Source organism: Chiloscyllium punctatum, chromosome 16 (genome assembly GCF_047496795.1).
Source record: "Chiloscyllium punctatum isolate Juve2018m chromosome 16, sChiPun1.3, whole genome shotgun sequence".
Taxonomy (NCBI): Eukaryota; Metazoa; Chordata; class Chondrichthyes; order Orectolobiformes; family Hemiscylliidae; genus Chiloscyllium; species Chiloscyllium punctatum.
In genome coordinates this window covers 9,889,889-9,917,317 of record NC_092754.1, presented here as the reverse complement: position 1 = coordinate 9,917,317, position 27,429 = coordinate 9,889,889, and the positions used below count along the sequence as shown (strand labels likewise).

The 27,429-nt window shown below is 44.8% G+C and overlaps 1 protein-coding gene across 7 annotated transcripts in view; it reads right to left on the bottom strand.

The window, feature by feature from the left end:
* The window catches only part of agrn (agrin), a 513,439-nt gene extending 490,073 nt beyond the window's left edge, over window positions 1-23,366 (bottom strand). For 3 of the 7 annotated variants that reach the window (XM_072586197.1, XM_072586199.1, XM_072586200.1), the window contains exons 1-2: window positions 22,742-23,366; window positions 5,299-5,560 (exon numbers count right to left, since the gene is read on the bottom strand). In XM_072586197.1, the coding sequence (XP_072442298.1) occupies window positions 5,299-5,560; window positions 22,742-22,936 (457 nt within the window). In that variant the 5' untranslated portion in view covers window positions 22,937-23,366. The remainder of the gene's footprint in view (window positions 1-5,298; window positions 5,561-22,741) is intronic. The other 4 variants (XM_072586202.1, XM_072586203.1, XM_072586198.1 and 1 more) reach the window with 3 other exon arrangements.
* Window positions 23,367-27,429: the final 4,063 nt, after the last annotated feature.

The window sequence follows — 27,429 nt, the reverse complement described above, 5'->3', positions numbered from 1 at the left end:
ACTGGAGGTCTGTGACCAGTGGAGTGCCACAAGGATCAGTGCTGGGTCCTCTACATTTTGTCATTTACACAAATGATTTGGATGCGAGCATAAGAGGTATACTAAGTAAGTTTGCAGATGACACCAAGATTGGAGATATAGTGGGCAGCGAAGAAGGTTACCTTAGATTACAACAGAATCTTGATCAGATGGGCTGATGGACCGAGAAGTGGCAGATGGAGTTTAATTCAGATAAATGCGAGGTGCTGCATTTTGGGAAAGCAAATCTTAGCAGGACTTATACACTTAATGATAAGGTCCTTGAGAGTGTTGCTGAACAAAGAGACTTTGGAGTGCAGGTTCATAGCATCTTGAAAGTGGATAGGATAGTGAAGAAGGCATTTGGTATGCTTTCCTTTATTGGTCAGAGTATTGAGTACAGGAGTTGGGAGGTCATGTTGCGGATGTACAGGACATTGGTTCGGCCACTGTTGGAATATTGCGTGCAATTCTGGTCTCCTTCCTGTCAGAAAGATGTTGTGAAACTTGGAAAGGGTTCAGAAAAGATTTACAAGGATGTTGCCAGGGTTGGAGGATTTGAGCTATAGGGAGAGGCTGAACAGGCTGGGGCTGTTTTCCCTGGAGCGTCAGAGGCTGAGGGGTGACCTTATAGAGGTTTACAAAATTATGAGGGGCATGGAGAGGATAAATAGACAAAGTCTTTTCCCTCGGGTGGGGAAAGTCCAGAACTAGAGGGCATAGGTTTAGGGGGAGAGGGGAAAGATATAAAAGGGACCTAAGGGGCAACGTTTTCATGCAGAAGGTGGTACGGGTATGGAAGGAGCTGCCAGAGGAAGTACAATTGCAACATTTAAGAGGCATTTGGATGGGTATATGAATAGGAAGGGTCTGGAGGGATATGGGCCGTGTGCTGGCAGGTGGGACTAAGTTGGGTTGGGATATCTGTCAGCATGGACGGGTTGGACCAAAGGGTCTGTTTCCATGCTGTACATCTCTATGACTCTAAATCCACTGATGGTTACAGCCAGCTCTGGTTCAACTGTATCAAGCCAACCATTTCCAAGTTGGAGTCTGGGCTGGCACAATTAAAGATTCATCATCAAATGTGAAAATTCCGGAGGACAACAGATCCTTGTAACTTCTACGCCAGCAGAGAGGCAACACCTTCAGAATAAGGAGAGGAAACGTAGAATTGGAATGTAAGTTCACCTTTTTCCTAGTTTGAACATCTAGACATAGAACAATACCGCACAGAACAGGCCCTTCGGCCCACGATGTTGTGCCGAACTTCTAACCTAGATTAAGCACCCATCCATGTACCTATCCAAATGCCGCTTAAAGGTCGCCAATGATTCTGACTCTACCACTCCCACGGGCAGCGCATTCCATGCCCCCACCACTCTCTGGGTAAAGAACCCACCCCTGACATCTCCCCTATACCTTCCACCCTTCACCTTAAATTTATGTCCCCTTGTAACACTCTGTTGTACCCGGGGGAAAAGTTTCTGACTATCTACTCTATCTATTCCTCTGATCATCTTATAAACCTCTATCAAGTCACCCCTCATCCTTCGCCGTTCCAACAAGAAAAGGCCGAGAACTCTCAGCCTATCCTCGTACGACCTACTCTCCATTCCAGGCAACATCCTGGTAAATCTTCTCTGCACCCTCTCCAAAGCTTCCACATCTTTCCTAAAGTGAGGCGACCAGAACTGCACACAGTACTCCAAATGTGGCCTAACCAAAGTCCTGTACAGCTGCAACATCACTTCACGACTCTTGAATTCAATCCCTCTGCTAATGAACGATAATACTCCATAGGCCTTCTTACAAACTCTATCCACCTGAGTGGCAACCTTCAAAGATCTATGTACATAGACCCCAAGATCCCTCTGTTCCTCCACCTGACTAAGAACCCTACCATTAACCCTGTATTCCGCATTCTTATTTGTTCTTCCAAAATGGACAACCTCACACTTGGCAGGGTTGAACTCCATCTGCCACTCCTCAGCCCAGCTTTCCATCATATCTAAGTCCCTTTGCAAACGACAAATGCCCTCCTCACTGTCCACAACTCCACCTATCTTCGTATCATCTGCAAATTTACTGATCCACCCTTCGACTCCCTCATCTAAGTCATTAATAAAAATTACAAACAGCAGAGGACCCAGAACTGAACCCTGTGGAACTCCACTTGTAACTGGGCTCCAGGCTGAATATTTACCTTCTACCACCACTCTCTGCCTTCGACCGGTTAGCCAGTTTTCTATCCAATTGGCCAAATTTCCCTCTATCCCATGCCTCCTGACTTTCCGCATAAGCCTTACTGAGCCTTACATGTCACAGATTATTACCCAATTCCCCATTACGTGGCTTTTAAGTTAAAAAATTTATTATGGGCATTGTTTAACAGTTAGTTCAATGATATGACTACATGTGCAGTGGAAATTTAAGAAGAAATGACAAAGCTAAATCCAGCACACCTGCCAGGTGGCAAATACTGCAAACATAGACCAACTTTCTCTTGCTGTATCGGTGGTCACTTTAGATTAGATTACTTACAGTGTGGAAACAGGCCCTGCGGCCCAACAAGTCCACATCAACCTGCCAAAGCACGACCCACCCAGACCCATTCCCCTACATTACCTCTTCACCTAACACTACGTTTGTTAGAAGGAGATCGAGTCTGACTAATTTAATAGAGTTTTTTTGAAAAGGTGACTAAATATATTGGTGAGGGTAGTGCAGTTGAGGAGGTGTACATGGACCTCAGTAAGGCTTTTGATAGGGCACCCTATGTGATCCAATGCAAGTTGGCAAATTGGATCCAAAACTGGTTTACAAATAGCAGGCAAAAGGTGGAGAGGTGTACCACAGGGTTTGGTGCTGGGACACTTGCTGTTTGTTAGATACATTAATGGCTTGGGTGTGAATGTCGAAGATTTAATTAATGAGTTTGCAGATGACATGAGAATTGGTGATACTGAGGAGGGTGGTCTCAGGGTACAGTCTGATTGATCAGCCGGTAAACTGGGCAGAGCAGTGGCAGATGGAATTTAATTCTGATAAGTGTGAGGTGATGCAATTTGGGAGAGATTTACACAATAAGGGAAGGATTTACACAATGCACAATTAGTTCCTGGGGAGTACTGAGGAACAAAGGGACGTTGGTGTACAAGTCCATGGAACCCTGAACATGTCAGCATAGGCAGACAGAGTGGTAAAGGCAGCATACAGGACACTTCATTAGTCGAGGCATAGAATATAGGAGCAAGGAAGTCTTGTTACAGCTTTATAAAACATTGGTTAAGCCACAGGAGAAATAATGTGTGCAGTTCTGGTTGCCAATTAATTGGAAGGACATGATTGCACTGCAAAGGGTGCAGACAAGATTCACTAAGATGCTGCCCGAGGTGAAAAGTCACAGTTATGAGAAGAAACAGGATATGCTGGGTCTGTTTCTCTGTAACAGCGTGGTACAGTGGCAGAGTGTGCAGCCTGAGAGGGTGGTGGAGGCAGGTACACACAACAGTCAAGAAGCATCTGGATAAGCACTTAAATGCCAGGGCATAGTAGGCTGTGGACCGAGTGCAGGTAAATGGGGTTAGTGTAGCTTAGTGTTTATTGGTTGGCATAGATTTGGTGGGCCAAAGGATCTGTTTCTATGCAGTATAACTCTGACTTCATGATTCATTTAAATCACAGAATCCCTATAATATGGAAATAAGGCCTTTGGTCCAACAACTCCACACGGACCCTCTGAAGAGTATCCCACCTAAACCCATTCCCCAATAACTCTATGTTTACCCCCTGACTAATGCACCCTAACACATCCCTGAACACTACAGACAATTTAGCATGGCCAATCCACCTGACCTGCACAGCTTTAGACTGTGGAAGGAAACTCATTCAGATACAGGGAGAATGTGCAAATTCTACACAGTTGCCAGAGACTGAAATCGAACCCGGGTCCCCGGCACTGAGGCAGCAGTGCTAACCAGTGAGCCACCGTGCTGCACCATGTGTGTCTTTATTTCTCTTCCATCCCTCCCCATTCCAGTTTGGTCTTCACTCTTCACCAAGGCCCCTGTAACTCCGGTATATCTCTGCTGGAAACTCTCACGTGACACCAGTGTAGTTATTCTACACATGTGAATCGAAGCACAGGAAATGCAGAGGGCCCCACAGAGGAAAGAATGAGAGATAAGCCCCCAACAGTCCAAGGCTGCCATCCACACGAGTGAAATTTCCAACATAGTGTCACCGGATAGCACATCAGCAATAAGATGGCCAACAGATCTCCCCCTTCCTCAATGAGGTCAATTATCACTGTTTGCAGCATGCTTCAGTTAGTCCTCTTGCCTTACAGTCATCTTCAAATCCCACTTGAAGGCTTGAGGACATAGTGTAAATGTATAGACCGGAGGTACTGATGCATGGTCAGAGGCAGCACCCTTTAGATAAAGGATTTAATCCACCACTCTTCCAGCTTAGGTGAAAAATCCCATATTTCTTTACCCCAGTCAACATTGCTGAGTCAAATACAACCAAAGCAGATTAATTGCGTGCACAATGTATACTTATGGATAAGACCTTGCTGTGAGCAAATTGGCTGCAGCATTTACCTACATAATAAAATGGTGACTCACTTAAAATGTAATTTAGATAATGCCTTCCTGTACCTTTTGGGGGGTGGTTGAAGTACAGTCAGTTCCTCTATAACGCGATGGTTGCATTCTTGTGCAATCCCTTGTTATAGAAGAGTTGCGCTTTAGAAACAGCGTTTAAAGCATTGGTGATATAATTGCATTGCACCCAACACATGTTTTAAAAGTTTGCTGTTTAGAAATAGCATCCCCAATCAGTCCATCGCTCTGATGAAATGCGCGTTATAGCAAACGGCCTGTCTTTGACAAGTAAGAGTAGGAGCAACTCTTGGTTCTAGCACCTGGATACTACAGGGGAAAAATATAAAGTTCCTGACATTTCCTAAAGACTCCTATGTAGTTTTTGAAAAACAAATGTGGGGATGTAAAATTAAGAAAAGCTCAGGCACAGCTGCAATCTCTTCCACGTTGGAGCCCTCTGCCAGCACTCAGCTTCGAGACTTCTGATCAGCATCACTTTTAACGTCAACCATAACTCATGCAGGGTCATATAGCACAGTCGCTCTCATGCTCACACCAAGACTACAGGAACTACTCGGAGACCCAGAATTGGGGTTGGACGTGGGGGGAGGAAGGGGAAATGGAGCAGGGCAAACGAGCAAAAGGGAGACAACAAAGATAAAATCCAAACCTTCCACGCAGTTCTCCACCTCCTCCAGGTTTCGAAGGGTAATCCTCATCAGGCTGGAGCTGAGCATCAGTGCGTTTTTGTGAGCAGGCCACATCGACTTCGGTGCCACGTTGACAAAGAATATCCGGGTGTCGCCCGTGGAAACCTGGTTGTCACAGATTAAGGGGTCGCCAAAGCCACAGATCATCACTTTATTCCCACCATCCAGGAGAATCTCATTCTTCACCGTCTCACGGCCTTTCAGGTATCTCCAGACACGTACCTGCAATGCACAGCAACAAGACATTAATATCTGAACTGACTGCTCCAGACAGGAGGCAGATCTCCATTGAAATTATTTTTACAGGCTTTCGTGAATTTAGGGTCCACACTCGCTTTGGAGGGAGAAGGCTGGAGATTCAAGTCACACTTCTGAGATTCAGGCACAACATCTAGGCTGACTGATTATAGAGGGAGCACTGTGTTCAATTAAAAACAAAAATACAGAGGCTACAACAGTAGGTTGGAGATTGGGAATCCCACAGCGAGCAACTCACCTCCTGACTCCCCAAAGCCTGTCCACCATCTACAAGGCACAAGTCAGGAATGTTATGGAATACAGAGGAACCCCAATTATCCGAATACCAATTATCCAAAAGAGATCTCGAGATCCTGACCGAAACATTACAGTAAAGATGTGTGTCCAACACAGATTGTGTTTTTGTTTACAGTGATTAAAAGTGTTGCCGAGAACAGTCCAGGACTGATGGGGGGCGGGCGGACGGGGAGTGGGGGGGGGGGGGGGGGGGAGCGCAGTGTTGGGCGGGGTTTGGGGTGCGGGTGGTTTGGGGGGGTGGGGGGGGCGAGCATGGGAGCAGTGTTGGACAGGGTTTGGGATGGGCAGGGGGCAGTGTTGGGGCGGGCAGGGGGCGATGTTGGATGAGATGAGATTGGGGGGCAGGCAAGGGCTCGTGCATGCTGTGCTACCGCAGGTCTCCTGAACAGGGAGCAGACTTAGTAGAAAACTCCGAGCCACAGAGGAAAGGGATCGAATTGATTAACCAAATATTCAATTATCCGAATGGAATAGTGCCCGTTCATCTCGTTCAGTTAATTGAGGTTCCCCTGCACTTCCCGCTTGCCTGGATAAGTGCAGCTCCAACAATACTTGACAAAATTCAGGACAAAGCAGCCACTTGATTGGCACTCCCTCCACCCCCAATGCTCAGTTGCAGCAATGTAAACTACCTACAAGACACACTGCAGAAACATGCCAAGGCCACATTCCAAACCCACAATCATTTCCATCTAGAGGGGCAAGGGCAGCAGATACATGGGTGCACCACCAACTACAATTTCCCCAAGAAGTCATTTACTATCCTGACTTGAAAAATATCACCGTTCCTTCACCTTTGCTAGTCAGAATCTTGGAATGCCCTCTGTAAATCACCCATAGTCTTTGCAAGTTACATCACTTTTAAACCAGTGCCCAATGAGTATAAATAACGAGGACTTCAATACAATCATTAAGATTACTCTTGACTCCAACAGCACTGTCAAGTCTACTGACTGAAATCACAATGATTAGGGGGCACGAAGAGGCCATTTGACTGATTGGCTCGAGGTGAGATGCACACTTGGAGACACGTTCTCTTCAAAACTGCACTTTCTTCCTTTTTCAGAAGAACCCAGACCTCCTTTCAGTGTCGAGTAAACCTGCCTCCACCATACTTTCAGGCAGTGCATTCAGACCTGAACCACTTGCATGAAAATGTTTCGCTCCCCCACGTCACTTTTGCTTATTGCTGAAGAGCTCAGTGGAACTGAAGCATTTGTCTCAAATTGATCAGAATTTACCTCCATAGATATTAAAGGCAGGAAAGTGATATATTTACAAGTTTGTACTATTCCTAATCCAAAAGGCTGTTGCGTTATAATAAATCTTATAATTATCACAACAAGTATTAACAGAATTTTCTACCCTGGAGGGCTGTGAAACCTGTCATTAATTTCAAGACAGGTATTGATAGATTCTTAGTTACTATTGATGTCAAGGCATGAGGGTAGCGTGAGAATATTGCATTCAGGTAAATGATTACCTGAATGGAAGGGCAGGTAAGAGCAGGCTGGAGGAGTTGAATGATCAACTCTTGTTGCCATGTTCCTTCATAACCAAGGTCCCTCAAGCAGGAGAGCAATCTGTCAATTTCTCAGCTCAAAAAAAATTAGCTTGCTCTCTCTCTCTCTCCATGGATGCTGTCTGACTGGCTGGGATCTCCAGCATTTGTTGTTTTCACTAGCAGAATAGGCTGCGGCTGTTTTCCTTGGAGCAGTGTAGGCTGAGGGGTGACCTTTCAGAGGTTTATAAAATCATGATGGGTATGGATAGGATAAATAGACAAGGTCTTTTCAGAACTAGAGGACATAGGTTAAGGGTGAGAGGGGAAAGATTCAAAAGGGACCCAAGAGGCAATCTTTCCACGCAGAGGGTGGTGTGTTAATGGAATGAGTTGCCAGAGGAAGTGGAGGAGACTGGTACAATGACAACATGTAAAAGGCATCTGGATGGGTATGTGAATAGAAAGGGGTTAGAGAGATATTGGCCAAGTGCTGGCAAATGGGACTAGATTAATTTAGGATATCTGGTCAGCATGGATGAGCTGGACCAGAGGGTCGGTTTCCCCTGTGCTGTACATCTCTATGACTCTACTCATTTTGGTGATGACACTTCAAGCAGGTCGTATCCCCTAGTTCAATCAGAAAGAGAAACCAGTGCAGCCTTTCTACAACATTTAACTGAGGCCGTTCCAACACCTTTCTTCCCCCCTCCACCCCAATATCCCCAACAAGCCCTCTCCTTTTCCTCCTAATCTTCTGGCTTCATGTAACATAATGAGTCACACATGAAAGCAATTCATCCAGTCGACAGTATAACACCAGCATGCCTATGTAACATCACACATGGGAGGGAGATGCAGACAGAACGGGAAACCACACTTTGAGACACTAAGCAAAGAGAGAGGGTGAGGTGTTTGATCGAAGTACAATGCCTCCAGCAACTTGGCAGAGAAACAGTGAAAAAGAAAGATAAACTTTTATATCCGCACTTTTCATATCCTCAGGATGCCCCAGAGTGTTTCAGTACCAATTAATTAATTTGGAAATGTTCTTGCTATTTTGGAAGCAACTGCAGCAGCCAATTTGGCAACAGGAAGGTTTCAAATTTGGCAAATAGGATAAGTGGCAACTTAAATCCATTTAGCTGGTGTCTGCCAAACTGGAAGAATTCATTGCATGTCTTCAACATCCATTTGAGAATTAAAATTTTAAATTTAATGTTGATCTCACTCTGTGTGCGCCTTCTCTGTAGCTGTAACTTTGTATTTCTCGCTCTGTTTATTTCCCTAATGCACTTTATACGGTATGATCTGCCTGTACTGCACACAAAACAAAACTTTTCACTGTACCTCGATACAAGTGGCGATATTAAATCAAATCAAGGTCGACAGGGGTTTACTAACTCAAACAGCAATAGCAACAACAATGTATGCTCCCTCTGTGCTGTACAGGATTGCCCAGAATACTTGCTGTATTCAAGACTGTGGTTTGAACTCACAACCCTCTAATTTGAGTGAAAGTGCTCCTGAGTGAATCAAAGTGACAGTAAAGTCTAGATCTGGGTGGCAAAGCTAAAGACTGAGCCAGTGGCTTATTGTTAACAAGCAGAGTATATAGCTCTAGGGTGGTTCCTCCCTTTACAGGGGCTGCTATGGATTTAATGCAAACAACATTTTACACTCTAAGCACCTTTAATGCAATACAGCATCCCAAGATGCTTCATTAGACAGATGTATTTTTGGAGCAGCTTGTGGTAGAGACCACTAGGTATCAGGTAGTTCTGGATTTGGTGAAGTGTAATGAGACAGACTTTGTTAGGAAGCTCATGACGAAGGAACCCAAAGAAGTTCATAATGTGATAGAACTCACCATGGAGTTTGAGAAGGAGAAGTTGGAATCAGATGGATTGGTATTACAACTGAGTAACGGTAACTACAAATACTAGAGCAAGGAGCTGGCCAGAGTTGATTGGAAGGGGAGCCTAGCAGGGAAGACAGTGGAGCAGCAATGGCAGGAGTTTGTGGGTTAATTTGGGAGACACAGCAGAGATTCATCCCAAGGAAGAAGAAACATAATAAGGAAAGATGAGGCAACTTTGGCTGAGAAGCAAAGTCAGAGACAGAAAAGCAGAAAACGTGATGAAGATTCATGGGAAGCCAGAGGATTGGGAAGCCTTTAAAAACCAGCAGAGGATAACTAAAAAACAAAGCAAGGGAGGCAGGGGGCAGAAGATGAAATGAGAGTGAGCTAGCAATATAAAAAGAAGACTGCAAGAGCTTTCTGTATATCTGAAAAGGTAAGAGAGAGTCAAGAATGGTACATTGGACCGTTGGAAAATGAGGCTAATGGGGAACAAAGAAATGGCAGAGGAACTCAATAGGTATGTTGCATCAGTTTTCATGGAATACACCAGAAGCAAACCAGAACTTCAAGCAAGTCAGAAGGCAGAGGTGTCTTTAGTGGCCATCACGAAGGAGAAAATGGCAAGGAAGTTGAAAGGTCTGAAGTGGATAACCAGGTGGACTACACCCCAGAGTTCTGAAGGAGATTGCGGAGGAGGATGTAGAGGCATTGGTGGTGATCCTTCAGTAATCACTGGAGTCAGGGAGGGTTGCAGAGGTCTGGATGATGGCTAATGTAACACCCCTGTTTAAGAAGGAAGGCAGAAGACAGGAAATTATAGACCAGTTAGCCTGATTTTGGTCATCGGTAAAATTTGAGAGTCTGTTATTAAGAATGAGTTTAGGAGTACTTGGAGGTGCATTGTAAAATAGGGCTGAGTCATCATGGCTTCATCAAGACAAATATGTTAGACATGAACTATTTGGATTTCTGGAAGGCTTTTGACAATGTGCTGCTCAGGAAGCTGTTAAATAAGACAAGAGCTCGGGAGAAGATTTGTAGCTCGGGTGCTCGTTGTTGTGGTTCTGTTCGCCGAGCTGGGAATTTGTGTTGCAGACGTTTCATCCCCTGTCTAGGTGACATCCTCAGTGCTTGGGAGCCTCCTGTGAAGCGCTTCTGTGATCTTTCCTCCGGCATTTATAGTGGTTTGAATCTGCCGCTTCCGGTTGTCAGTTCCAGCTCTCCACTGCAGTGGTCGGTATATTGGGTCCAGGTCGATGTGCTTATTGATTGAATCTGTGGATGAGTGCCATGCCTCTAGGAATTCCCTGGCTGTTCTGTTTGGCTTGACCTATAATAGTAGTGTTGTCCTGCAACAAGCCAAACAGACAACAGCCAGGGAATTCCTAGAGGCATGGCACTCATCCACAGATTCAATCAATAAGCACATCGACCTGAACCCAATATACCGACCACTGCACTGGACAGCTGGAACTGACAACCGGAAGCGGCAGATACAAACCACTACAAATACCGGAGGAAAGATCACAGAAGCGCTTCACAGGAGGCTCCCAAGCACTGAGGATGTCACCTAGACAGGGGATGAAACGTCTGCAACACAAATTCTCAGCTCGGCGAACAGAACCACAACAAGACAAGAGCCTGTGGTGTTAGAGGCAAGTTACTGGCAGACACATGGACTAGCTGACTGGCAGATGGCAGAGAGTATGGATAAAAGGGAATTTCTCAAGATGACAGCTGGTGACTAGTGGAGTTCTGCAAGGATCCACATTGGGACCACATTCTGGACAAAAGGAACTGAAGGCGTTGTTGCTAAGTTTGGAGATGACACAAAGATAGATGGAGGGACAGGTAGTGTTGAAGTGGGGAGGCTGCAGAAGGGCTTGGACAGGCTAGGAGAGTGGTTCATAGAATACAATGTGGGAAAGCATGATGTTATGCGTTTTAGTAGGAAGAATAAAGGCGTGGACAATTTTCTAAACGGTGAAAAGCTTCACAAATCTGAAGCACACAGGGACTTGGTCATCGTAGTTCGGGATTCTCTTAAGATTAACATGCGGGTTCAGTTGGCAGATAGGAAGACAAATGCAATGTTAACATGGAGAAGCTGTTTCCCCAGTAGGAGAGACTAGGACCTGACAGCACAGCCTCAGAGTGTAGGGACAACACTTTGGAACTGAGATAAGGGGGAATTTCTTCAACCAGAGGGTGGTGACTCTGTGGAACTAAATGCTGCTGAGGGCTGTAGAGGCCAAGACATTGAATGCATTTACGATAGAGATAAATAGGTCGTTAATTGGTAAGGGGGATCAAGGATTGTGGAGAAGAGGCAAGAGAACAAGGTTGAGAAACATATCAGCTCTGGTGAGATGGCAGAGGAGATTCAATGGGCTGAATGGCCTAATTCTGCTCCTATATTTTATGGTCTTATGAGCCACAGAACCCCTTATGGCAGGTGGAATTATAGTTAACACCATTTCTGCTTCAGCCTGGTATGAACATCCTCGAAAAGCAGAATCTTGTGTCTATTGGAAACTAAAAATTGAAACAAAATGTTGGAAACACTCAGCAGGTCTGGCAGAATCTGTAGAGATAGAAACAGAGTTAACGTTTCAGGTTTAGGACCTTTCATCAGAACTAGGAGCAGTCAAAACTGTCTCCTCCACCCCAACGTGTTAACGATATTCCTTGGTTTTTACCAAGACTTGAGTGGAACAGTAACAAAAGCAAGATTTGTAACAGAAAAGCAAGCCCTACCACTCCAGAGGAATGGTGTTGTGCACCTTTATCTGCCCAGCACTCAAACACCAAGATCAGAAAAGGGAGCCAGTGTCTGCACAGGACCAACTCACCCAAGTATTTGCCCTTTTCACTACTTCCAGAGAGAGGGTAAGTTGCAGCAAGGATCTCCTTAAAACCTTCTAACCAATTGTATGAGTGGAACTGAATCTCCACGTGATTGTTCGCAGCTTAGCATGACCAAGCAATACAGCTTTACCTAGCCATCCAAGGCACTTGTGCTGATATATTGTCCCCCTCATGATTCTCAGCAGAAACCAGTCAGCCTTAATTTGAATTCATAACTCATCTCTACCAGAGCAGCTTTAGAACGCGGTGATTAGACTCTGCTCCCCTGAAGCTAAGAAGGAAGAATTAAAGTCTTTGAGGGTTACTGTTCAATAATTCCCACCTCAATTGTGTTACGGAGACATTTAACAACGTAAGTGTCAAGTTCTACTGTGTGAGCTGTAGCATGATGAAACATAGCAGATCCACAATCATTTAAGAAGCCCACTAGACATTAGGAGCAGAAGTTGGCCATTTGGCCCATTGAGTCCGCTCTGCCTTTCAGTAAGATCTTGGCTGATCTGGTAGTCCCCACCTCTACTTTCCTGCCTTATAACCATAGCCCTCAATTTCCTTACTGATTAAAAATCTGTCTGCCTCAGCCTTGAATATACTTAATGACCCTACCTCAAAAGCCCTCTCCAGCAAAGAATTCCACCAGAGTCACCAATCTCTGAGAGAAGATATTCATCCATAGCTCAGTCTTAAATAGGCAGCCTTTGTTCTGAGATGATGCACTCTGGTCCTGGACTTTCCCACAAGGGGAAACATCATTTCTACATCCAATCTGTCAGGTCCGTTAAGAATCTTGCATGTTTCAATAAAGTCACCTCTCATTTGTCTAAACTCCAGCGAGTACTGGCTAACCTACTCAGAACAAAGAAGGTTTACAGTCCAGGAACAGGCCGTTCGGCCCTCCAAGCCTGACCCGATCCAAATCCACTGTCTAAACCCATTGCCCAATTCCTAAGGATCTGTATCCCTTTGCTCCCCACCTACTCATGTATCTGTCCAGACGCACCTTAAATGAGTCAACGTTGCCTGCTTCTATGACCTCGGCTGGCAACGCATTCCGGGCACTTACCACCTTGTTCCAGGCACCTACCACCACCAACCTTTCCACATAAGACAATCCGTCCACACTTGGCATCAACATCGTGGGCCGAAGGGCCTGTTCTGTGCTGTATTGTTCTATGAATCTTCTCTCGAACACTTCCAATGCCAGTTATTTTTCTTTAGATAAGGAAACTAAATCTGTTCACAGTATTCTAAGTATTGTCTGACGAATACTTCATATAGTTTTAGGAAGAACTAGACCAACAATTTCATCTGTCATATAAGACCATAAGACATAGGAATGGAAGTAAGGCCATTCGGCCCATCGAGTCCACTCCGCCATTCAATCATGGCTGATGTGCATTTCAACTCCATTTACCCGCATTCTCCCCGTAGCCCTTAATTCCTTGTGACATCAAGAATTTATCAATCTCTGCCTTGAAGACATTTAGCGTCCCGGCCTCCACTGCACTCTGTGGCAATGAATTCCACAGGCCAACCACTCTCTGGCTGAAGAAATGTCTCCGCATTTCTGTTCTGAATTTACCCCCTCTAATTCAGAGGCTGTGTCCACGGGTCCTAGTCTCTTCGCCTAATGGAAACAATTTCCTAGCGTCCACCCTTTCCAAGCCATGTATTATTTTTTAAGTTTCTATTAAATCACCCCTTAATCTTCTAAACTCCAATGAATACAATCCCAGGATCCTCAGCCGTTCCTCGTATGTTAGACTTACCATTCCAGGGATTATCTATCTGAATCTCCACTGAACACGCTCCAGTGCCAGTATGTCCTTCCTGAGGTGTGGGGACCAAAACTGGACACCGTACTCCAAATGGAGCCTAATCAGAGCTTTATAAAGCTTTATATATACACAAAAACAAAATAAAGAACTGTGGATGCTAGAGATCTGAAACAGAAATAGAAACTTCTGGGGAAACTCAGCAGGTCTGGTAGCATTGGAGTTTCAGGTCCAGTCATCCTCCTTCTCTCCACATATTCTGCCATGCTTGTTGAGATTCTTCAACAATTTCTGCTTCAATTTCATTTGTCTTGCCTACTATCTGCTGACCTCATGCTGGCTTTTAGTAATGCAAGCAGAAGAACCCCCAAATCCCTCTGTGCTGCAGCTTTCTTCATTTAACTATCATTCAGCTCCTCTATTCTTCCTGCCAAAGTGTATAACCTCACATTTTCTAACATCAGATTCTATCTGCCAGATTTTTGCTCATTCACTTAACTGGTCTATAGCGCTCTGTAGACATTTTTAATCCCCACCGTACACCTTCCCAACGATTTTTGCAACATCTGCAAACTGACTGATAGTATCTTCACTTCCATCCTCAAATCATTGTGTATGCTAAACTGTAAATAATTGTGGCCCCAGCACTGATGCCTGTAGTACTCCACTTACCATCCTGAAAAAGCCTCCTTTATCCCAAATCTGTCTTTATTAGCTAATCCTCTACCGGTGTTACTCCCTACCCCAACAACATGGGCTCTTATCATATTAAATAGCCGAAAGTTGGTACCTTTATGAATCCTTTTGGACATCCAAGTACATTACATCTACTCCTTCCCCTTTAGCTGTCCTGCATGTCACCTCCTCAAAACACATTTGTCATGCATGCTTTCCCTTTCATGAAGCCAAGCTGATTTTGGATACAAAATTGGATCGAAGGTAAGAGAGAGGGTCTTGATGGAGGGTTGCTTTTCAGACTGGAGGCCTGTGACCAGTGGTGTTCCACAAGGATCGGTGCTGGGTCCACTGCTTTTTGTTCTTAGTTTAAATTATTTGGATGTGAATATAGAAGGTCTGGTTGGTAAGTTTGCAGATAACACCAAAATTAGGGGTGTTGTGGACAGCGAAGAAGATTACCTCAGAGTACAAGAGATGGGCCAATGGGTGGCAGGTGGAGTTTAATTTAAATAAATGCGAGGTGCTGCATTTTGGCAAGGTAAACGAGGGCAGGAATTATACACTTAAATGGTAAGGTCCTGGGGAGTGTTGTCGAACAAAGAAATCTTGGGAGTGCAGGTTCCCTGAAAGTACAGTCGCAGGTAGACAGGGTAGTGAAGGAGGCATTTGGTACACTTGTCTTTATTGGTCTTTATAGGAGTTGGAAGGTCATGTTGCAGCCGTACAAGACTTTGGAATACTGCATTCTGATTTCCCAGCTATAGGAAGGATGTTGTGAAAGTTGAAAGGTTTCAGAAAAGATTTACAAGGGTGTTTCCAGGATTGGTGGGCTTGAGCTATAGGGAGAGGCTGAATAGGCTATCTCTATTTTTCCCCTTTGTCAGCTTTTGTTGATTTTTAAAATGCTCCCAATTCTCTGGCTTGTCTCCATTTCTTTGCTACACTTTTTTAAATTGACACTACCCTCGACTTATCTGTTGCGTAAGGGGCCTTGCTACATTCCCATGAGACAGCAGTGACTCCACATCTAAAACACGATTGTGTGAAGCACTTGAAACAAGCGTAGACTGATCGAAAGCTGTTATAAAGGACAAACTCTTCCTTCTGCTACCTCAGTGCTTTGCCCTTTGTTCTCAAATATTTCCACGGAGCAAGGTCAGTCCGTCTCAGTTAAGGTTAGCGTTTGCTTAGCTCACACGAAGCAAAGTAAAAATAAAAAAGTGTGTTTGGAGGAATTTTTCCCATTCCTTCAAGTAAAATCCAAGCCAACATCTGAAAAGGCACTGGCTTACAAGTAGAGGGAAGGGATTTCTCACTCCAGCCTAGTGCTCATCGCAAATTTACTTTTCATATCAATCTGGAATTGATGTGTGGTGAGGCTTCCTGCATTAAATAGTGTCAATCAGCTCTGAAAGCAAAAGGCCACTGATAGCTGCCATGTTGTTCCCACCCCTCCCCCAATTGCTAGAAGCGTTTTCAAGAGATGAAACATCAAACCTTCAAACCGTCTGAGAGAATCAGTGAGATATATTTCAGTGGGTCTCACATGCTGTCTTTTTATTAGCTATCTGCTTGCTTCCCACATTGGTATCCAAGGGGCCTGCGCAGAACAGTACGAGGGGATGGACTGGGATAGGGAGCAATTGGTTTCAGTCTCTAAATAGGAAGTGAAAACGACAAAGTGCACCCGACCTCCCTGTGGTTTAAACCGACGCTACATTTATTTCAAGCCACTTGGGTACATTACATATTTTTCTTGGGTGAATCACCTCCTGGTGCCTTGGTGGAAGTCTTACCAGTATCAACTTATCTACCGGACAGCACATCTTCTATCCAGTGATTGAAACTTGTCCCCTGTTTCACCTGTCCCCTGTTCAGAATAGTGATCTCAGTTGCGACGTCTAATAGGTGAGACGGTGGATCTCAGATCATGAAGGGAGATGGTAGTGTAACGGCTATTCATCAAGTGGCCCAGGTTCATAATCTGGGAGCATGGTTTCAAATGTGCCAATAATAAATCAAACAAAATCACCAGGATAGCTGGATTCAATAAATAAACCTGGAATGTAAACTAAGTCCTGGTGGTGACCTTGACAATTATTGTTTTTAAATATAAAAACCATCATGCTCACTAAAGTCCTTTAGGGAAGGAGATGTGAATCTTTACCTGGTCTGGCTTAATGCACCTCCATTCTCAAACTCTTAGCTGCCCTCTGAAATGGCTGCCCTCTGAAATGGCTGAGCAAGCTACTCTGTTCAAGGGTAATTAGGAATAGGCCTTGCCACCAATGCCCAAATCCCATGAGAGAATACAGTAAGCAAAAGAAAAGTATCAGCTTACTTTCTTAGCCTGGGCAGCACTGGTTTGGGCAAGGACATCTCAAACTTATCAGCTGGTTAAACTGAGCCACTGCCATGGTTCAGACTCCAAATCCAACCTGCCAGAGAGTAACGAGCTGTAGGCCAGTGAGGAGAGAGTTAGGCTCAGATTTGACTTCTCACCCACCTCCAAGTAGCCATCATCAGGTTCACACATTGGTTTTGGCTGGGGTAATTTAAAATGTGCTTCTCATGGAATAGGATTAGGGAAAAGGGACACAAGGGAAATTCCAACAGCTTGAGTTTAACCTTGCCTTCATTCAATGTGCCCACGTTTCCTGTTTCTTCCAAGAGTCACTCAATAGCGCTGAGCAATAAGAACACAGACTGAAATTTTCTACTCCATTATCCAGCAGCTTGAAAGCCCTGTGCTTTCTGGATCACAGCCTGTGTGCTATCATTTTAACAGACAGTTCCCTAGTGATCAAACATGATGCACTTGCTGGGTAGCGATTCGAAAAGTCTCAATATATTGATAGTATTATAACTTATTACATTGTCCCAGTTACAATCCAGAGACACTAGGAGGTGATGTGGACAGAGTTATGACCAGTTAATAAAAGCAAATTACTGCGGATGCTGGAATCTGAAACCAAAAGAGAAAATGCTGGAAAATCTCAGCAGGTCTGGCAGCATCTGTAAGGAGAGAAAAGAGCTGACGTTGAGTCTAACTCCCTTTGTCAAAGCCCTTTGACAAAGGGTCAGTTAGACTTGAAATGTCAGCTTTTTTCTCTCCTTACAGATGCTGCCAGAGCTGCTGAGATTTTCCAGTATGACCAGTTAATGTTGCCCCCTGTCTAGTCTAACGGTATGATTCACTGTGTATGACCAAGCTTCCTACCTATTTCCCACCATGACCCTATTTTAAGGATTGAAATTCAAAATTTGAGAGGATTTGTAGCTCGGGTGCTCGTTGTTGGGGTTCTGTTCGCCGCGCTGGGAATTTGTGTTGCAGGCGTTTTGTCCCCTGTCTAGGTGACATCCTCAGTGCTTGGGAGCCTCCTGTGAAGCGCTTCTGTGCTGTTTCCTCCGGCATTTACAGTGGTTTGTCTCTGTCGCTTCCGGTTGTCAGTTCCAGCTGTCTGCTGCAGTGGCCGGTATATTGGGTCCAGGTCGATGTATTTGTTGATAGAGGCACTTATCCACAGATTCTATCAACAAATACATCGACCTGGACCCAACATACCGGCCACTGCAGCAGACAGCTGGAACTGACAACCGGAAGCGACAGAGACAAACCACTGTAAATGCCGGAGGAAACATCACAGAAGCGCTTCACAGGAGGCTCCCAAGCACTGAGGATGTCACCTAGACAGGGGACAAAACGTCTGCAACACAAATTCCCAGCTCGGCGAACAGAACCACAACAAGGATTGAAATTTGCTACAACCACTCAGGGAGCAGTAGGAGCATGGAGAGAGGAAGGAAGTCAATGAGAGTTAGGGGTTGATGGGTGTGGGGTGGGGAGAAGGAGGGGGAAGAAGTCAGCCATTGCTGCCTTGAAACATGCAAATATGAAATTTCAACTCACAACCCAATCTGGATTCCCAACACCCACTTTGGGAAGACCTGGCCTGGGCTAACATACAGAAGGGCGGGCTATGCTAGGTACTGGGGGCAACCAGTAGAAGGAGACATGGCAGTGTGGACAGGGGACCAGAAGCAAAGATCGAGATGAGCCAACAACACAAGATCGAGATAGAAGCAGAAGTATGCCAAGTGACCCCTTGAGTGTGCCGTGCCTTTTAATAAGGTTAACCTTTGATTCCCATTCCCAGTTCCCCATCCAATCTCCACCTCCCTCAGTTCATCCAGAATCCAAAAATCCACCAACCCTCACTTTCTCTCATGTGTGTGTTCCACACCCGAGCAGTCACAGCTGCTCCAAAGATTCACTTCGTTTCGAGCCAAGACTCTTTCTCCCTTAACTCGGTCTGAAATGATCAATGGTTTACCCTGAGGCTATGCCTCGGAGTTCCAGGCTCACAGCCAGGAGAAGCAACCTCTCAGCTTCTAACCTGTCAAATGTTTTCAGAATCTTCATAAGCTACAAGAGATCAATGCTATTTTTTTGCAAACTCCAAAATCTCGTCCCACTCCATCTAACCCCTCCTCAGACAGCAACGTCTCAGACCAGCTATTAAGAGCTGATGCTTGTGCTCTCCCACGAGTTTTCACATTAAACAAGGATTGCCCTGTAAAACTAGTCAAAGTGGTTGCTTGTGTGAGTAGTATTTTGGACCGACTTGAATGCTGTTCAGCTTTTACAAAGAGTAAACCACCCACAAGTTATAATTGCAGTGACTCTAAACAGAATGACTGTCGGTTAATTGGTTATTTCCACGTAGTGTTGAGAACATGGAAATAGGTACTAACAATAACTTCCAAGGATATTATAACCATATAACAGTCTACAACAGAATTATCCTGTTACCTGTGTAGGCAATGCAGTGTGATCACTGGGAGGGAAGTCATGGCTGTAATGGCAATGTCACTGGACTAGCAATCCAGACCCCTAGACAAACACGCTGCAAACATGAGCTCAAATCCCTTAATAGCATATGTGGAAATTTGGAATTTAAAAAAAAACAAATATCTGGTATAAAAACTGGCCTAACCATTATTGATTGTCACTACAAATCCACTTGGTTCACTCATGTCCTTTGAGGAAGAAGATCTGTTGTCCTTACCTGGTCTGGCCTACATGTAACTCCAGACACATAGTAACGAGGTTGACTCTTAACTGCCCTCCAATAAAGGCTGGTCTGTGATGCTCTCATCCCATGAACAAATGAAAAATAATCTCACAAAACAGAAGGTTTTGATGCTAACATCAACGGTGCAGTTAACAACAATTTTTGACAATGTAGTACCTTTGGAGCAGTAAAACATTCCATGGAACTTTATTGGAATGTAATCAAATAAAATTTGAAACCAGATCATCTCTGAGATCATAGATTCCCTACAGTGTGGAAACATGCCATTTGGCCCAACAGGTACCACACCGACCCTCCAAAGAATATCCCACCCAGACCCATTCCCCTACCGCTATCATTCTACATTTCCCCAGGCTAATGCACCTAACCTACACATCCATGTCCACTCTGGGCAATTTAGCATGGCCAATTCACCCTAACCTGTACCGCTTTGGATTATGGTAGAAACCAGAGCACCCGGATGAAACCCACGCAGACGAGGAGAATGTGCAAAACTCCATACAGACAGCCGCCCAAGGCTGGAATCAAACCTGGGTCCCTGGTGATGTGAGTCAGCAGCACTAACCACCAAGCCACTGTGCCAAAAGCTTCAAAGAAATTATCTTTAAAGGGCTTCTTAAAAGGAACAGAGTTGGAGGGGTTTATAAAGGGAATTCCAGAGCTCAGGACCTTGCAGTTGAAGTCACCAGTGTTGGGAGTGATTAAAATTGAAGATGCACAAGAAGCCAGAGTGGTACCATCACTGGGACTGTTGACCCATATAGCATTCTGGAGACCTAAGTTCAAATCCTGCCATGGCAGATAGAGAAATGTGAATTCAATAAATATCTGGAATTAAGAATTTAATGATGACTGTGAATCAATTGTCAAGAAAACCCATCTGGCTCACTGATGTTCTTTCATAAATGAATCTGCCATCCTTACCTGGTCTGGGCTACGTGTGATCCCAGACCTACAGCAACATGGTTGACTCTAACTGCCCTCTGGGCAATTAGGGATGGGCAATTAATGCTACATAGCCACCCCCGAATGAATAAAAAAAATTGGGAGTTAAAGAGCTGTAGAAGATTAGAGAGATAAAGGAGGTGCAAGACTACGTAGGGATCTGAAAGTAAAAATAAGAGTTATTAATATGAGATTCCACTTGGTGAGCTGGAATGGTTAATGAACACTAGTGATGGTTGGATGTGACTTGGTGTATGTTAGGGTACAAGCAGCAACTGTATTAGCAGTCACTAGCAATATCAGCTGAAGCTTCAACTGACAATGACAATGTGGAGTAACCTTATTTCAGTTCATGCTGGAGATAGAATTAGCTTGTGTCAGTGAATAGCAATAAGGACACTCCAATTAGCCTCAGAGACTTGCCCATTTCCAAATTCAGGGGCTGCGACAGGTTGAAGGAGCATCACTGCGATGGTTGGAAGCGCGCAATGAACAGCAGACACACACGGACGACAGATCTTAACGAGTGAAACCAATGGCTATGGAGACACGCCCTGAAGTAACTTTTGGGAGGTGGGGTAAATTGGATTAACATCACATTTTTGCAGCATTCCAGTGAAATCCTGAGAATTCCTCCACAAAGTTAAGCCAAAAGCTGACAGGTTGCATTGCAATAGCTCATGCAGTTCAGTGCTGAGTCATGCAGATCAACACAGTCCAGTTTCAATCCATGGTCTGCACAGAGTTAGCCCATCTCAGCAGTGCGGACAATTCAACAAAAGAAATTTGCTTGGACAGAGGAATTCCCGCCCCCCCCCCCCCGTCCTCCCCAATGCCCAGATGAAAATCGAATCAGGGGCACTAGCACAGCAGATCAAGTAGCTGCCTTGAAATAAGGGCACTGGTGAAACGGGCTGTGACTCCCCTCAATGGTGAAATTAATTGACAGACCCTCACTGTCAAGCCTCGTGTATTTAAATATGGCTCACTTGGTGAAACCAGAGAGCTTCGAGTTCATGTCCCCACCTTCAGGTGAATTGAACACATGACTCTTTTCCCTCTCACACCGAGAGAATTTGTTCCCATCTTTTATGGATGAGTTGCTACCCACTCCCCCCCCCCCAAAAAAAAACCCACCTGTTCCTTTCAACAATTCATTCAAGACACTGCTAAAACCTCATTGCCAAAGTCTTAGTGGTCTCAGAACCAGTTACACTTCCAAACAGACACTGTTTTCTTTGTAAATTTTAATTACTGATTTGCCCTTTCTTAAAAAGAAATGTCAAATTAACCTTCCAACCCTAGATCTCCTCAACTACGAGTCAGTCCAAGATGATCCATATAAATCTATAATCTACCAAAATATTATTTCTTTTAAACAGTCTAGAGTTCAGTGCAGAACCAATGTAGCAGTCCAACTGAATCAGAAATGTAAGCAAACTCACATTAGTACAGGTCGGAATTCCTGTGCAGAAGTTGCTGGGCATGTTGCTCCTGCAGCTATAGTGTTTAAAGATTACTCTTTGTAGTGTTTAAGTAGCCTGCAGCCATGTTAATTCGAACAGGCACCAATCCCACCTTTTTACGAGTTTACTCATTGTAACCCCACTGAGGGGGGAGAGTCAGCATTAGCAGCGAGAAGAAAACTTCCCCTGAAAGCTCACCAAAGCTTTAAGGACTGAACAAAGACATTGAAACTGAACCATGGCCCCAACTCTTGGGCTGTTTACCAATTCAATCGGCGCCTTCAAATAATGAAACCGGGTTTACAGACAAACAGAGGCTGTCACCCATTTCCAGGACCCACAATGGAAGTGGAAGCAAGCCCTTTCTCCTTGGTAGAAATTAATGTGTAACATTAAGGGAGAAAAGGTCAGATTTCAGCTGCGTGAGAATCGCACCTTAACCCAACCCTTGGGATCAGACAGATTCTCGCTAACCGGACTTCGAAAAATGAGGCTTTCAAAAGAGATGAAATGAGTTAATTCCCAAGCAGGTAAGATCGAATGTAACATGCAACAAGTGGCGTGTAGACAGTCGCCTTTAATCAGAGAGAGTGTAAGTTCCAGCCGATGCAGTTTCTCGCTGACACACACACTCTCTCTCTCTCTCTCTCCTTACCTTACAGGAGTAGGTGTTGTACACGGGATCCACGTTCATAATCTCCTCCACCGTTCCCGTTAAGACCACATTCGCCTCTTCTTCCCTACTCTCCAGCTCCTTTTCCGGGCACAAACCCCAGGAAATATCGACAGCGAGAGACAGCAGCAAGAACTGGAGGGGGAAAGTCATTCTCCCGGCGCTCTGTTCTCTCATAGTCCCACTCAGTGAGAAGTGGGGAGATGTTTCTGTGTTTTTCTGTCTTAGAGAGCGTGCAGAACTCCTGAGCTGCTGCTACAGCCCCTCCCGGTACCTTGGCTGGGTGCCCCCCCACGACTTTTAAGACATGGGAAAGGGGGAGGGTTAGGATTGGGGGGGAGTTATGCTTGCACCCACCCAGGAACAGACAGAGATGTAGCCAGCGAGAGCAGTAAAGGCTAGCTCACACAAAGCTCCAGTCTCTCTCTCTCTCTCTCTTTCTCAGATTTGCATAATCAGAATACAGATCAGCAACCCTCTCTCTCTCTCACTCCATTCACTCTCCTGATTGCAATACACAGCAGCTTTAAAAACACCACCCCCCGGAAATGCAGCTAAGAACCCCGGCGTTAATCAATAACCGCACGCAGACGTGATCAGACTGCTTGCTCCTGGGTGAGACAGAATTCCTACTGGGAATTCAAACGTCAAATCAGAGATTAACCTGGGCTCTGTGTGTGTGTGTGTGCACCCCCCGTTGCTGAAGCCTGCATTGTCTGATGTTCCTTTTTTTCTGAATCAAGTTGCAGTCTGTGGTGCAAGGCTATGCATCAGACCATCAATCCCCAGAGAGGCACCCAGTGAGTAATGGTGCCCAGGACAACTCGGGAATTTGGTGTCAGGCCCTATCTGCTCCCCTACTCCCAAACACACACCCGAATGATGACCTTGTGCGTTCTCAATTGGCTTGCCAAAAAGTTCAGGCAGCTCCTCAGGGGTCCAACTTATTTCAAAGGACCTGGAGTACCCTGCAGGGGCTATGGACCAGCAACTGGAGAGAGGGATGACAGTGGGGTGGGACTAGTTTATTCAGCTGATGCTGACACGATAAGCTGAATGGCCTGTTCTTGTACTGTAACCTTTCCACGGTTCTATAATAAAGACCACCACCAGTTAGTCTCCGAACTCTATTGTTCAGCTGTGTGTTTCAATTGCACCACATCCAGCTTTCTTTCCAAGGTAAAAACAAGAATGAACTTCTGCAAATCAGAAACATTAACAGAATTTGCTGGAATAGCTCAGCAGGTCCGACATCATCTGTGGAGAGAAATCAGGGTTAACCTTTCAGGTCCGCTGACCCTTCCTCAGAACTCAGTTTTTAAAAATTTGCTTTTCCGGCAAATTCTGAGGAAGAGTCAGCGGACCTGAAACGTTAACCCTGAATTCTCCTCACAGATGCTGCCAGACCTGCTGAGCTTTTCCAGCAATTTTAATTCTGTTGCACTCTAAGGTGTTGCAGATATCAGGTCTGGGGTGTTCTCTGTGTTGTTGTTGTATAACTCTAGGCCATATCCCAGGATTTGGGACGTCACTGGCCAGGTAAACATCTATTGCCCAGGTGGAAGTTGAGAGACAACCACATTGCTGTGGGTTTGGAGTCCCATGTAGATCAGATCAGGTAAGGATGGCTGTTTCCTTTAAAGGGCACTAGTCAACCAGAACATGAACAAAGATTGCTGGAGAAACTCAGCAGGCTTGACAGCATCTGGAGAGAAAAAGCAGAGTTAACATTTCAGGTCCAGTCACATTTCTTCAGTGAATCAGATGTGTTTATCAACAGTTTTGTGGTCATCATTAGACCCTTAATTCCAGATTTTAATTGAATTCAATTTTCATCATCTGCCTTGATGAGATTCAAACTCAGGTCCCCAGAACAATCCATGAGTCTCTGGATCAACTATCTAGTGTCACTACCACAAGACCATTACTTCTCCTGCTTTCAATCAGAATAGACAGAGTCCAAAGGGATGTCATGTGCAATTCTCTAAACTGGGAGTTTGAATGAGGCAATCTCTGAGAAATATCCCAATGTCACCCAATGATCACCTTTGTGTGCACTACATCAATCTCTGTGCACACTCTTGGTACTCAAACATCCTGTGTCACTACCTGAGACACTGAGACAAAGAACTCCGACTGGGAATCCAAACGTCAAATCAGAGATGAACCTGAACCCCCCCCCCCCAAGGTGTGTATTGTCTGATGTTCCTTTCTTTCCAAATGGAATTGTGTCTGTGGTGCAAGGCCATGCCTCTGGTCATCAATCCAAGAGATGCAGCACTGCTGCCTCACAGTTTGCATATTCTCCCTGGGTCTGCATGGGTTTCCTCCGGGTGCTCCAGTTTCCTCCCACAGTCCAAAGATGTGCAGGTTAGGGTGAATTGGCCATGCTAAATTGCCCATAGTGTTCAGGGATATGAGAGTCAGGGAAATGTAGAGTAATAGGGTCGAGGAATGGGTCTGGGTGGGATACCCTTTGGAGGGTCCATGTGGACTTGGGCCAAGTGGCCTGTTTCCACACTATGGGGATTCTATTATTCGATGATACTGCCCCGAATGATGAGTGTTGGATGAATTTATCCATGTTCCTGGAGAAAGTTCCAGTCAGTTAGTCATTGTCCCTCATGGAAAGGCTTGTGCATTGAAACACCTTTGAATACCAGTCCATTACACGGTGGTCAGCACATAACATACTTGAGGCCCTGTAAGGAAGGAGATGGTGGATCCTAAATGGATGGTTCCTTGAACAGATTGTTAAAGTCATTCGGTGGGAGACCTCACTGTCACAACTTCCAAACAAAAGCAAGGTGCGGCTCCTTCGTGGTGCAAAAAGCTCTCTCGTCAACAAGGTGCAGCTCCCTAGTGGTGGGGAAGGCTCTCTCTTCAGATTGCACATCCAATAGCTGAGTGCCAATGCACAAGAGACTGACAGGCATTCCTGTTTGGAATGTACCTTCGCAGAGGTCAGGAAAGAGGTGCAAAGTTGGACACCGTTCATCCTGAGCAAATAACACAGGGCTCAGCACTCTAAAGAAAACCGAAATATGAACACGCTTTCTCATCAGGCCCTTATCATGGATCTCCTGTGGCATGTGGAAGGATTTTCCCAAGGTTAATTGAGCTATTGTGACTGGAATAAGTCTAGGTTTGACTCCCTGGCCATTCTGATTAAATCGAAAGCAGCATGACAAAACCCAAGATCATAAATTTGGGAATACTTGATTTTGAGGGACTGAATATAAGACTAAGGGAAAATAAGATGGGCAACTACATTAACAAGCAACACTATATACTTAGGAACAGAGGAACAGGAGTAGGCCATTCAGCCCATCAAACCTACCCCATCATTCAATATGATCATGGCTGATCAAACATTTCAATGTCTTTTACTCACCCCCATCCTCATAATCCTGTACTCCAGGGTTAATCAGAAATCTATCACTCTCTACCTTCAGCATTCTCAAAGACTGAGCCTCCACAGCCCTCTGTGGTAGAGAGCTCCAAAGGTTCATCACCCTCTGAGTAAAAGCGTTTCTCCTCAATGCTGACCTCAGTGACATTCCCTTTATTTGTAAATTTTGGCCCCAACCAGGGAGATCATCTTAGCTGCAACTACCTTGTCATCCCTTTAAATATTTTGTAGTTTTTAATGAGATCACCTCACATTCTTCAAAGCTGGAAAGAATACAAACCCAGTTTGCCCAATTTTGTCTTCATCGGTCAGTCTTACCGTCCTGGGAACAAGTCTTGGGAATCTTCACTGTTCTCCTTATGCAAACAATGGGAAACCTTTAAAACAGTATTTAAGAGATTGCAGGAAAATGCAACCTGCTAAAATGAAAGAACAACTAACCTTTTACAGTATTCCCTGGATGAATGAAAGCACACGGGAGCATTTTGATGATTGGGAAAAACTCATACGTTATGTGCAGATGAGTGCATAAAAAGAGAGAATATGAAGAGATTAGGAGAGAAATGTTTAACAAGTTAATTATCAAGGAGCATACCATGTTAATAATACATTAGTCTATAAGATTGTGAGACATTGGATCAGAAGTAGGCTATTCAGTCGCTCATGTCTGCTTCACTGTTCACACCATAGCAAACTCTATGATGGTCTGTTCAATCCACTTACTGCAGCCTTCCATCTCAGTATGGATCCATCTCCCCCCATGGATCAACCTTCTTAAACAACATCTACCAATAGGCATCTTTTGGAACAAGGAATGGGAAGGCATAAACTAGTTCATTCTGGTACACCCCATCTGCCAAATGAGAAACTTTGAAATCGTGCAGTGAGAGCTGTCCTTGCAAAATAGACTCAAGACAACCCAGGGCCTGTGTACAACCCCAGTGTCTGGGTACCTCAGTATGAATCCCTCACATGTCTGGAGAGACACAAACAAAGCCATACATTGTTGAGGATTGTTCCCTCTACAGAACGAATTACCTGAAACTCAGGAAATGGGGAGGGCGTTGCTTGGCACTGGAGTGGAGAGTTACATTTGCTAAATGAGAAACATAAAACAAATAGTAAATATTTTACAGGAACATCCATAACAAAAGGAGGTTGTGATGGGAATATGACATGTAAGGGATAGACAGGATAACAGCACAGGCATTACTAAAGTGATGGCAGAAATATTAAAAAGTTATTTTATTTCAGCATT